This window comes from Muntiacus reevesi, chromosome 3, assembly GCF_963930625.1.
Source record: "Muntiacus reevesi chromosome 3, mMunRee1.1, whole genome shotgun sequence".
NCBI classification, from domain to species: Eukaryota; Metazoa; Chordata; class Mammalia; order Artiodactyla; family Cervidae; genus Muntiacus; species Muntiacus reevesi.
In genome coordinates this window covers 98845315-98858886 of record NC_089251.1, presented here as the reverse complement: position 1 = coordinate 98858886, position 13572 = coordinate 98845315, and the positions used below count along the sequence as shown (strand labels likewise).

Below are 13572 nucleotides of genomic sequence, written 5' to 3'. Positions count from 1 at the left end.
TTCTGGAAAGGCAGTGCCACTACTGGCCCGGGGTCCTGACTTCTGGTCTCAGGTCTATCAGCTGATGATGGATGAACAGGCAGGCTCTGCAGGGATTCCCCTGCTCCCTCCTGTGGGGAGATGCCAGCCCAAGCAGCCGCGTGATCTCCAACCCTGAGCTCCTGATCCCTGCAGGCACCCACGTGCTCCCATCTCTGAGCCTATGGGGTCTCCGTGGTTGACAAGGAGCGGGGAGACGACTGAGAACTCCCGCCACGTGCCCTGGGTGCTGGGCTGCCCTGGGTGTCTGCAGTCACTGTCCAGCACCCAGGGCACGTGGAGTCAGATCCCCTGGATATGGGCATCTGCTGTGTGCGGGGCCCTGCCTGATGTGGGGCAGGGTCGCTGGGGTCCCCTTCATTTGCAAAGCCACAGCGGCCTTTTCCCAGCACAGAAGTTGGCCGTTGGCCTGGCAACAGGATTTGAGCTCGGGCTGCACAGAGCTGCGACGCTGGCGCCCTCTGGAGTCTGCGCTGGGAACTACTCTGCACGGGCGTCTTCTGTCCTGAGCTGGTCCCCGGGCGGCGCGCTGCGCTTCTGCTCCAGCATTAGCAAACACTGCAGCCAAATCTGGCCCTGCTTCCTGGAAGACTTCTGTGCCCTGCAGCTCTGGCATGCCACCTTTCTGTGGTTCTTCTCACTCCTCGAGATTCTGAGGGGTGGCACCATCCTGAACCAGCAGTTCTGAGAGATCCTGCAGCTTGAGACGCCAGGCTGGGCTGTGCAGAGCACCTGGCAGGGCACCCTGCACGTTTCCTGGCACTGCGGCCCTTTTTTTTCACCCCACGTCATTTTTTATGCTTTTTATACTTGTCGCTTTGTGTTACCTGCCGTGTCCCCTAACAGTCCCTGACTCTGCCTTGGGGACTTACAGGCCAGCACCTGCCTTTGAGGCACAAACTGTTTCAGGGTCATTTTTAGGACCCTGAGTTTTAAAGCCCCTCCAAATCATCTGTGGTGTTTGCACGGTTTCTGGTGGTGAGTGGAGGCAACTCTGGCAGGCATGTCCCTACAGTCCTGGCCCTTTTCCTGGTGACAGTCTTTTAAGTACAGGCCATTTGACAAATACTGAATGTCTATTTCCAGTGGGTGCCAGACACTGTTCTGGGTATTGGATAGACACCTCAGTGGGCAAAACTTTCAAGTTTCTACCCTCGTGGAGCTGACATCTAACCATCTCATCCTCTGCCGCCCCTTTATCCTTTTGCCTTCAATCTTTCCCAGCATCAGGGCATTTTCCAGTGAGTTGGCTCTTCACATCAGGTGGCCAAAGTATTGGAGCTGCAGCTTCAGCCTCAGTCCTTCCGATGAGTATTCAGGGTTGATTTACTTTAGGATGGACTGGTTGGATCTCTGTGCAGTCTAAAGGACTCGAGAGTCTTCTCCAACACCACAATTTGAAAGCATCAATTTTTCAGCACTCAGTCTTCTTTATGGTCCAACTCTCACATCTATACATGACTACTAGAAAAACCGTAACTTTGACTATATGGACCTTTGTTGGCAAAGTGATGTCTACTTTTTAAAACACTGTCTAGGTTTGTCATAACTTTTCTTCCAAGAAACAAGTATTTCATGTCTGCAGTCACTGTCCACAGTGATTCTGGAGCCCTAGAAAATAAAGTCTGTCACTGTTTCCACTTTTTCCCCTTCTATCTGCCATGAAGTGATGGGATCGGATGCCATGAACTTAGTTTTTTGAATGATGAGTTTTAAAGCCAGCTTTTTGTTTCCTCTTTCACTCACCCTCATCAAGAAGCTCTTTAGTTCCTCTTCACTTTCTGTCATTAAGAGTGGTATCATCTACATATACCAGGTTGTTGATATTTCTCCTGGCAATCCTGTGGCTACCCTGAAATCAGCACAGATAGGATGGTAGCAGTTTGGGGCGAGGACTGTTGTCTGCAAGGACTGGGAGGAGGACTCGAGGGCCTGTTGGTGACTGCAGCAAGGACACGGTGGAGAGGGGGTGTCTGTTTTCCTGCTGTGACCTTCAAAAGGGGGAGCCACAGGGTCTGGAAGCAGGGAGGTCTCTCAGCCCACTGTGGGTAGAGTAGGAGGGGGCCGCAGGGGAGCGGGCTCTGGGTGGGCACAGATGCGGGCTGGCAGTTGGAAGGAGGTGTTATAAGGGGAGGCTGAGAAGACCCCACAGGTAAGGGAGAGATTTCCATGTAGACTCAAAACTAGATGCTGCAGATGATGGCCTGAAGATGTGTTTCATTTGACTGACCCATGTGATTTTTTTCTAAATGTTTCTGTAACTAGTTGCCAGCATTTAAAAATCAAGAAATTTTACATAAAAATGTGGGTACTGGGCTGCTCTTTAAAAATCAGAATTTCTGGACAAGTGGGGGCCACTGCTTGGCGCTCGGTCAGGGTATACCTGCCTATCCACTACAGCCCTACTCATCCCCAGGCCCGAGGCGGCCTCCAGGTCTCCCAGGCGTTTCCACATTCAGCCCTTCAGCAGCTCAGACACTAGGCGCTCTATTGTTATCAGATCAGCCAGGCCAACTTCCTAAGCAAATGACTCCAGGAATGTCCTGCTGGGAAAGAACCAGGTTTCCAGACAGGTGAGCAGGGCAGAAGTGGGTCATGGCAGAGTCACCTGTGTAGGGTCCCCTGGCTTCCGGCCACAGGGGCAGGAGGTGGGCTCCCCCTGCCCAACTCCTCAGGTATCAGAAGCCTTTGCCCCATCCCGGGCTATGTCTGCACATCTAGGAAACGAGTGCAGTCCCTTCCAGGTTCTGCACTGTGGCCCAGTGTGAGGCCCAGACAGATAGGGTCTAGTGACTGGAGAAGGGCAGGTACCTTCCTCCTTGCCCACAAACATACCCTGGTCCCGAGAGGACCGTGCTGGCTCCTCTGGGCCCCCGGCCCTTCCTGGAGAACCAATACCACCTGCAACCAGCAAGTGGAGTCCCTGCCCAGCCCTGTCTATGAGGCCGCCTGGGCAGCCAGGGGCCACTGGGGAAGAACCTCCACCTGACTGTGGGGGGGCCCTTCTTGGCTTGATTCCTACCACTTGCCTGGCCTGGTCACCTCTCTCTTGATGGAGCAGGGGGCAGGGAGGGAAGATCCCCACCCCTGAGACCGACTCCTCCGTGGGTGCAGGGAGGAGGCTCAGCCCTTTACTTGCCAACAACAGAAGCGAATCCCCACTCAGGCAGGAAAGAGCCTGTGCGGCTCACGGGACTGCAGGGAGAGCTCAACAACCAGGGTGTGGGCCCTGCCCGGGGGGAGCTGCAGCTGGCTCCCACCGGCTCCTCTTCCCAACCCTGCGTTCAGTATCACACTGGCAGCCTGAACGAGGCCAAAGTGAGAGGACCACACCCTCTGGGAACTGGTACTCCAGCATTTATTACCCTCCCTCCAGGGGTCTTGAGGCAAGGACAGACTTTTCAGCAAAGAGCCTGGTCTCACATCCCGTGCTGACGAGGCACGTGGGCCTGCTACCTCACACGAAGTGGTCTGTCAGGCAGACCAAAACCGTAGCCGCCACACTGGTGACACTGAGCGAACAGGCCCCCTGGGCCTCCACTGCCTCATCTATAACATGGAAGTAACTTCTACCTGAGAGTCATGGGCATTCAGTGAAAGTGCTTTGTAAACTGAGGTTCTGGGTGAACGTGAACCATCAGCTCCTTCCCTGCACTTCTGCTTGGCCAGCCTGACCATCGTCTGCCCTGCCCTTTACCACAGGGCTTTTGAAATCCCTGGCGTACTGCCCTCCGGCCTGGTTTCTGACTCAGAGTCACCCTGACCTTTGCGTCCTGTCTGGTCTGGGACGAGGATGGCAAATCGGCTTCATCCCAGGTACCAGCTCTGATTGGTGGTGGTCTGTCTGCAGCTTTGGGTTGACTCAGTGTGAAGGTGACGTAATGGATTGGTAATGTCTGCCAAGGGCCCGGGAAGGCTTACCTGCCACAGAGCTGCTGTGTATACACATGATGACTAGCTGGTGACCACCTGATGAGGGGCTGTCTCACTTAAACGCAGGTCCCTGAGCTCACGGCCACGTCTCAGCCGCAGGTCCTGTGTGGAGCTGTCTGGTTCCCCTCCCACATGAGCAAGGGTGGTGGGGGAGCAGGGTTTGGGTCGCGGAGCCAAATCCTAGAAACTGGGGCTGGAGATCACTTGCTCATGGGCTACTGAGTTCAATGCCTGGGTAGTAATCAGCAAGGCAGCTTCTGGGGAGAAATCTAGGCAGGCTGCCTACAACCCTGGGGGAAAAAAGGTCTACATGGGCTGTGTGAAGGATTATCTATAGTCAGCATCAAGAGTAGGGGGCTTCCCTGGTGGCTCAGTGGTAAAGAATCTGCCTGCCAGTGCAGGAGACAGGGGTTCGATCCCTGACCAGGGAAGATCCTACCAGCTGCAGAGCAACTAAGCCCATGTGCCACAAGTACCAAGCCTGTGCTCTAGAGCCCGGGAACCGCAGCTACTGAAGCCCAAACACCCGAGAGCAGTGCTATGCAACAAGAGAAGCCACTGCATGAGAAGCCGGTGCACTGCAACTAGAGAGTGGCCCCTGCTCGCTGCTAACAGAGAAGTCCAGATGTAGCAATGAAGACCCAGCACAGCCAAGAATAAACAAAACTTAAAAACACCAAGAGTGGAGTGGAGCAATTGTAGCGTCACTTGTAGAGTAGCTGCAATGCATTTGCGATGGCCTTACATCTTGAAGAAGTAAGACGGTAAGACGGTAAATTAAAACTATCATTCCTATTCCAGCTCTGCATAAACCTGGCCAATACCCCCCACTGCCCTCAAGTTAAGCCTCAAACGTCTTAGTGTGAAAGGCTCTTTCCGGGGCCTGCTTCCTCCCAGTCTCCTGACTCGACACCCCGTGGCACCCCCCCCCCCAACTGTGATACCCCACCCTCACAGCCTACCTGGGCTGAGTCCTGAGGCCCCACTTCCGTTCCCCAGCTGCCCGGGCCTCCCTCGGGTCTGGAAGCATGGAAAACACTGACCTGAAAAGCATCCTCTCCACAGCTCTGTTCTTCCTTCCAGGCTCTCTCAGAAGAATCTGAGGGAGCCTGACGGCGCGGGCACCCCTCCCATGCCTGCAGGCACCCAGTGCTTCGCCCATCCTGCCACTGCCAGACCCATTCTCCATCTTCGCCCCAGAAGGCAGGCTTCCCCAGGGCAGTCAGAGAATCCTGTTCACCACCAATCCCCAGTTCTACCTGTCTCCACAGGACAGCGGGCTTCCCTGCTGGCTCAGACGGTCAACAATCTGCCTGCAATGTGGAGACCCGGGTTCAAACCCTGGGTCAGGAAGATCCCCTGGAGAAGGGAATGGCTACCCACTCCAGTATTCTTGCCCAGAGAAACCCATGGACAGAGGAGCTTGGCGGGCTGCAGCCCATGCAGTCATAAAGAGTCGGACACGACTGAGAGACTACAGACAGACCATAGGACAGGTGTCCTGGACCCACCCCAATTTTTTTCACCTGAATTATCATGGTATTTGTGCATATTAGTCAACTCCCCTCCCCCTCAGAATTCCCCAGCTGCCTCTGAGTGGCTCCCAGAGGGCTCTGACCCACACAGAGCCATGCCCAGTTTCACTCTGGAGAACTGGTTCTCGCCCCATCAGCCCAGGATGCTGGTAGGTCTGCAGAAGACCAGCTCTTCCCGCCAGTGACCTGGGCCAATTCCCCACCCTGCTTTGGAGAGGAGATAGAACCCACTCTTGACTACCCCTGTGGAGATACGGGTCAAGCCCACCCCTTCCCCCTAACACACACACACTCCTGAGACTAGGCAGGGAGAGAAACAAAACACTGTTAGAGTGTTGGGGGACAGAAGGGGGCCACCACAGACACATGTCCTAACTGCCTCCCGAAGCTGCTCCTCAACCCCACCCAGGTGGCCTGTGCCGCCCCTGGCTCCCAGCACAGGGCTTACCAGAACCCAGACCTCCGGTCAGCATCCAGAGCTCCACCCAGGGGTTTAGTCAAACTCACTCACCATGTCAGAGAGGGGAGGAAGCTCTGCCTTCACCTTCTTCTGAGGCTTCTCTCCCCAGACAGATCCTCATTTCTGGTCCCAGAGTCAACCTCCGCTCCCAGACCAGTGGTTAAAACTTTTGAAACTGGTAGCAATGGGGACTTTGGGCAAGGATAAGGGAACAAAAGAAGCCAGAGACAGACTCTGAGGATGACCTGGCCATGCTGAAGCCTCCTGCCCAGCCAGGGGCTCCATGAGGGATCTGCCATGGTCTCATGTCATGCCCTCCCAAATTCAGACGTTGAAAACCTAATTCCAGTGTGACAATACTAGAGAAGCAGGGCCTCCAGGAGATGATTAGGTCATGAAGGGAAGAGCCTGTGTGGATGGGATTAGTGCCCTTATAAAGGAGGCTGAGAAAGCTCCATTGCCCCCTTCTGCCAAGGGAGGTTATAGCTAAAAGACAGCCTAGGAAGGGGGCCTCACCAGACACTGAATTTGTAGGCATCTTGGTCTTAGACCTGCCAACCTCCAGAACTGTGAGAAATAAATTTCTCACTTATAAACCTCCTAATTTGTGGCACCTTATTATAGCAGACCAAATAGAATAGGACAAAAGCTAGGAGTAAATTGCTGGTGCACGCACAAATGCAATTACTCATGTATAAATGTGCTTGTGAGGGTGTGAGGCACGAACGTTTGTAAACATGTGTAGTGTTCATGTGTGTGAGTGCATGCGGGCTTGTGTTCATGTATGTAAGCAGCTGTGATATCAAATCAAAGATCACCCGTTTCTCCATCTCCCTTATCACATTCCCGAATGTCCCAAATTAGAACTTGGGATATGTGGTTCCTTCAACAGGAAATTTCTAATTTGGGAACTGAGGTATGCCGAAAGAAAAAGGAAACATCTTCCCCTGTTCCATTGTTCTAAATTAAAAATATAAACTGAGGTGTAATTAAAAACAAACAATCAGCATTATACATTGGTGAGGGCATAATTTATCACAAGCTGCTTGGATAACAGCAAGTCATAAAAAATATTCATACCTTTTGACTAATTGTCTTATTTCTGGGAATTTATTGTAGAAAATAATTGGAGATGTTTGGCAACAGAAGAAAGGGTACAAAAAAGATAATCATGGGACTTCCCTGGTGGTACAGTGATTAAGAATTTGCCTGTCAACACAGAAGACACAGATTCGAACCCTGGTCTAGGAAGATCCCACACTCCATGGGGCAAATAAGCCCATGAGCCTCAACTACTGAAGTCCATGCGCCCTAGAGCCGGTGCTCCACAACGAGAGAGGCCACCACAATGAGAAGCCCATGCACTGCAGCAAACAGTATCCCGAGCTCGCCACAACTACAAAAGGCCCACGTGCAGCAACAAAGACCTAGAGCAGCCAAAAATAAAAAAATACAATTTTTAAAAGTACAAAAAAATACCAAAACCAGAAACTGAATCAGATGTGACATGTGAATGTCTGTGAGATAAAAGTAAACTTCAGGGCAAAGAAAATAACCAGGTACAGAGAGACATTCAGTTCAGTTCAGTTGCTCAGTCATGTCTGACTCTTTGCGACCCCATGGACCGCAGCACGCCAGGCCTCCCTGTCCATCACCAACTCCTGGAATTTACTCAAACTCATGTCCATTGAGTCGGTGATGCCATCCAACTATCTCATCCTCTGTCGTCCCCTTTTCCCACCTTCACTCTTTCCCAGCATCAGGGTTTTTTCAAATGAGTCAGCTCTTTACATCAGGTGGCCAAAGTATTGAGTTTCAGCTTCAGCATCAATCCTTCCAATGAATATTTAGGACTGATTTCCTTTAGGATGAACTGGCTTGGATCTCCTTGCAGTCCGAGGGACATTATATAATGATAAAAAGGTCAATCCACCAAAAAGACACAGAAATCCTAAGTGGCATGTGCCAGATAACAGAACTGCAAAATGTTTGAAGCAAAAACTTAAAGGAGACACAGACGATTCCACAATTATCGCTGGGAATTTCAACAGCACTCTCTCAACCAACAGAACTTGAAGAAAATCAGCAAGGGTATAAGTTATAAGAACTCAATACCATCAACTAACAAGAATTTTATCACCATTTACCCTCCACCCAACAGTATAATCTTTCAAGAACCTATAGAAAATATATCAAGAGGACAGAACTACCAGATCCTAGACCATATACAAACCTCAACAAATTTTAAACAACATAATGAGATATCACAATATACCTAGAATGGCTCAAACGAAAAACAAAGGCAGTATAAGGCTACAGGGAAAATGGATCTCTTCTACATTACTGACCTGGGTGTTCATTGGAGGGACTGATATTGAAGCTGAAACTCCAATACTTTGGCCACCTGATGCGGAGACCTGACTCATTTGAAAAGACCCTGATGCTGGGAAAGATTGAGGGCAGGAGGAGAAGGGGACAACAGAGGATGAGATGGTTGGATGGCATCACTGACACAACAGACATGGGTTTGAGTGGACTCCAGGAGTTGGTGATGGACAGGGAGGCCTGGCATGTTGTGGTTCATGAGGTCGCAAAGAGTCGGACACGACTGAGCGACTGAACTGACTGACTGACTACATTACTGATGGGATCATACAATGGAAGAGCTACTTAGGAAAATGTTTGACAGTTTCTTCAAAAGATAAAAATTTACCACATGACCTGATAATCACACTCCTGGGCATTCATTCCAGACATGAAAACGAAAGTTTATACAAAAACCCACTTAGAAATGCTCACAGCAGCTGTATCTGCAATAGTCCCAAACTGGAAACAATCAAGATGCCACTCAACAAGTGAGCAGTTAACAAAAACTATGGTACATTCAATCCACACAACATTCATTTTTGTTGTTGTTGTGTAGTTGCTCAGTCATGTTTGATTCTTTGCGACCTCACGGACTGTAGCCTGCCAGGCTTGTGTGTCCATGGGATTTCCCTGGCAAGAATACTGGAGTGGGTAGCCATTTCCTACTCCAGGGGATCTTCCTGATCCACAGATAGAACCTGCATCTCCTGCATTGGCAGGCGGGTTCTTTATTGCTGAGCCACTTGGATATTCCAAGTAATATGTAGTCATTGCAAAAACTTAGAGCAAACCCATTTGACGGTCCCACCAGTAATGTAGAAGAGATACATTTTCCCTGCATCCTTATACTGTCTCTGCTTTTTCTTTTAGCCATTCTCCTAGGTGCACTGTGATGCCTCATTATGTCATTTAAAATTTGTTGGGGTTTGTATATAGATTTCTTTCTCCCTAATCCTTTTATCCTCTGCAGAGACATCTACCAACAGGTAGATATGTATATTTCCATCCTTCTCTGTTTTCTTTCACACAGACATACACAATTTATTTCACACTTTAAAAAAAGGTGTTTTTTTAAACCACAGCTTTAAATGTCTATGTAGTCAAACTTGTCAATCTTTACTGACTTAGACTGTACTATTTATTAGTTATGGGAACTTAAGTAATGGAGGATACTGGATGGAATGAACATGGGACTTCCCTATGCTCTCAAGGTAAGTTAAACACACACACGTCGAAATAGCTCAGGTAGTTTTGTTTTTTAATCCCTTAGAAAGGCCATATGACATGGGCCATATGACTTCATCCTCTGATGTTATTAAACTGGGGTGAGAAAGGATATAAGAAGAACCAACCTGTAAGTGGGACTGAGCCAACCAGATTCACGGTGTTCAGAATTTGAATGAAAAACAGAAACTGGCTACTCACAAAGGGATGACAAAAAAATCCTGTGATGACAGGATCAAAACTGGTCCCTGGCCATTCCAGGTCAGTGCACGTCATCAGGCAAGTAGCGGAAACTGTCAGGCTCCCAGTCAGTGAAGATACCTTTTGAGATAATATCACCTTTTAGAACTAATCTCGGTAGTGAATAGTTTCCTGCTTCTTCCAACCATCAACCCTGACTAAACATATGCTTTGGAAAGGGAGATAAAAAGGCAACAGGATTTCTTCTGCATCCTAATCTGCTATGGCCCTGTCCTTATACTGCTAAAGTTTAAACAACCTAATCTTCACCTCTCCCTTCATCTGACACACCCAAGTCAGTGAGACTGGAGTTGAAAGTAAGATGAGGTCTCAGTAAGAAAGGAAAGAATAAGAGTTCACACGTTGAAGATCTTTTAAGCAGTATACCAGAATTACAGTTTCCACCCACGGGGGTGCTCCAATATTGAGGGTGGGTACCTGGAATTCAAGGGTTTCCCTGGTGGCTCAGACAGTAAAGAATCTGCCTGTAATGGTCACCTGACCGAGGCTGCATCCCTGGGTTGGGAAGATCCCCTGGAGGAGGAAATGGCAACACTCCAGTATTCTTACCTGGAGAATCCCATGGGCAGAGAAGTTGCAAAGTCCATGGGGTTGCAAAGAGTTGGACACAACTGAGCAACTAACACTTTCACTTTCCTTTCAGGAAGGTCCTCTTAGATACAAGATCACAGATAACACGGAGGTTGGAATTCCTTCATTCAATGCTAAGTCATTAATTACTGGAGGGCAGCAGAGGGATAGGATGTGCAAAGAGGTTTCCATCTCTCAGGACCAAGGGTGAGGGACCCCACCTACTGACTCAGGCCCAGCCAAGAGCCCACCAGGGCAGCAGCAATCACTCTAGGCCTGGTGGGCCTAGAGTCTAAACTGAAAGGGGTCACATCAAGGCCAAGTCACCATCTCCTCACCTCCTGCGCTAATTTCCACTTCCGGTCTCCCATTTCGAATCCCAGCACAGTGCAGAGAAGAACAGACAGTGGTATCAGACTGTCTGGGTTCAGTCCTGCTGTGTGGTTTCTCTGTGCCTCTGTTTCCTCATCTGTAAAAGGGGAATTACAGCACCCACCTCGTGGGTATTGCAGGCATCAGGAAGATGGTCAGTGGAATTACCATAATATTTTAGCTTTTGTTTTCTGTGCCATTCCACTGGGTGGTTACCAGAATAAAAGTAAGAAGTTGACTGAAGACATGTTGAAGCAATCCAAAATCTGTTTTTATTTTTAATTGTTTTGGCTAATGGAAAAACAGAACTGTCACAAGCACTCAGCTCGATACCCCATCCAGCCCAGGGCTGTCCCAGCAGTGGAGCCGAGGACAGGTCTTACTCCATCAGCGACCTCATCTTCAAACAAAGACTGCTTTCACAGGGCATCAACACGCACCTGTCACCCAAGAACTCAGCTAAAGCTCTCTGGATCCTTCTACACTTTTGGCCAGTAGTGTTGCCTTCTGAGGTCAAGGACTCTAGGTATGCTACGTGATTGGCAGAGCAAAGCTTCCTTCTCCAGTTCGAGAAATGTGACGGGAGAAGTATGGAATTGGGGAGCATGATTCCAGGGACTTCAACTACTTCCCCCTTTAGCCCGTCCCTCCACAGTGCAGCAGAACCAAGGTTCTCACTACTCCCCTTCTCCAGCTTTGGCATCCTTCCCAGTGTATAAGCCAAGCCTCAGGAAATCATTCGTGGGAAGCTTACTAGGATTGAGACAGATGCGGGATGCTTTTTCAGCTTCTTCTATGGCCCCAGCCCACAGGGGGGACAGCATCTTTCAGAGCAGCCCCCCGGTGCTGTCTAGAATGTACTCCTAAGTCATGAACGGGTTGTTCAGGAACCTGCCCTGAGTGATTGCTAAAAGCTTCACATAGGCCTCACAGTCTCACTGTCCTCAGTTCTTCTTGGTGTGTTACTGTGCTACCTGTAAAGTCGCCACACCCCTGACCCTGGACGTCTTTTTCACCTTTCATATCTTCCTCCAACTTACTAAATGCTGCCTGAATTTCAGAAAGCAGTTGCCTGCCCACTAATGCAAGGATGCAGGCTAGTTCTGCGTGAATCACTTCGGAGACCAGCTTGGCAGGAGGCCGAGAGGGAGGGTGTAGTGTGACACCTGCCCACTCCACGCTGTGGCAGACACTGCCGCGGGCCCGGCCTGGACCAAGTTCGCCGTGTCTGAGACCCCTCTACCGCAGGCTCCCTCTCAGTCGCCGCTCGGACTGGACGGAGGCCCCTGGACGGAACGCGGGTGGCCCGCTGTGGGTGCACGCCGCCCTCAGGGCAGGAGCAAGTCCAGCCACGGTGTGCTGTGGGCCCTCCCTGCCTACAGACGCTCTAGAGTCACACGTGGGGGCCTCACACCCGGGTTGGGAGCTTTCCAGAGCACAGAAGGGAGAGGAGCCTGCCCTAGAGGGCAGCTTCTAAACCAAATCTAAAAACACTTTTGCATACAAGTGTCGTGAGGAGGCAAGGAAGCGCTCGGGCTCCATCCCCAGTAATCGCTTCTCCAGGGCTCAGGTTGGTACCGAGCACCCTGCACAGTAGAGTCAACGCCAGTCATCGTCCCACTTCTAAGCAAGAAGACAAGGAGTCACAGGCAGAGCTGAAACAGAAAGACCGAAGCGTGGCACTTGTCCTGATGTCAGGGTTTCACGGGACCAACGGCCAAGGTGTTCACTGATCAGCTGTCCCTGCTCCACTGCTGAGTACAGAAATTTCAGGGGTTGGGGCTTCTTTCCTCTGGCCCGGCAAATTCTCATCTCCAGTTGAAACCACAATTCCTCAGATGCCAGATGCAAAGCCTCAAGCCCAAAGCACCTCCACAGCTGACGTGCCCTCCAGGACACTGTTTGCGTCCCCTTCGTTCTCGTCAGCCTTTCTGAGCCTGCAGGCTTTCTGAATACAAGAACTGCCCAAACACGATGGAAAGGAGAAAAGCAGGCTCTCACCTCCCAGCAACTGCTGCTCCCTGTGTCTGTGAGTGGCCAAAAGGACTGAGAGACGGCAGCCGGTTCTCTGTCCCTCTCACGGGTTTGGAGGAGGAGTCTCCAGATCTCAGCAGGCACTTGGTATCCAGGTGGCGCCTACGGAGAGTGTTGCCTGGAAAGACCTCTCCCACGACTGTTTGGCTGACAGCGACAGACAGAACAAGCCCCCTGGCACTGAGCCGCCAGTTGGGGGGCCGGGATGATCCTTGCCCTCAGCACAGGGCTCTCTACCCCAACTCCTACAGCCCCGGACCACACGATGTCTCCTCCTAACTTTGCGCGGGGCGGCACACGCTTCCAAGAGGTGCTCCTTGATTACGATGCAGTGAGCAGTCCGATGCCACTTCCTGGGTCAAGTTAACAGCTACTGAGAGGGAAGCAGTGCCTCAGATTCATGCCCAGCCAGGTGTGCTGAGGACCTGGAGATCCTGGGAATCAGACCTGCAGCGACTAGGGCACAGGGTCCGGTTGCTGGTGCTGTATCACCTTGCCTCATGATTACACAAGACCCGGAGGTCCAGCCCTGAAGACAGCTGACAGAGAGGCAAAAGTGACTGTGTTAAAGAGGTCTTTGGACAAGTGGACAGCTCAGCAGGACCGCACCGCCGCCCAGGCCACACCATGCAGCAGCCGTCACCAGCCTGGCAAAGGAAGACATGTGGCATAGTGTCCTCAGGGGGCTGGAGGCAGGCGCTGTGGCGGGAGAGGCAGTGAACAAGGTCAACAGCTTGCCAGGTTAACACAACTGACCCTCTTACTAAGCCAGTTACC

General features: G+C 51.0%; 1 protein-coding gene across 8 annotated transcripts in view; it reads right to left on the bottom strand.

Annotated features, from left to right (window-relative positions):
- The window catches only part of KANSL3 (KAT8 regulatory NSL complex subunit 3), a 69213-nt gene that overhangs the window by 17141 nt on the left and 38500 nt on the right, over nt 1-13572 (bottom strand). For 2 of the 8 annotated variants that reach the window (XM_065929793.1, XM_065929794.1), the window contains one exon: nt 11011-13494. The exons of the other annotated variants lie outside the window; for them this stretch is intronic. In XM_065929793.1, coding sequence (XP_065785865.1) covers nt 13474-13494 — 21 coding nt within the window. In that variant the 3' untranslated portion in view covers nt 11011-13473. Of the gene's footprint in view, nt 1-11010; nt 13495-13572 lie in introns of those variants that run through there. 8 annotated transcript variants of the gene reach the window in all.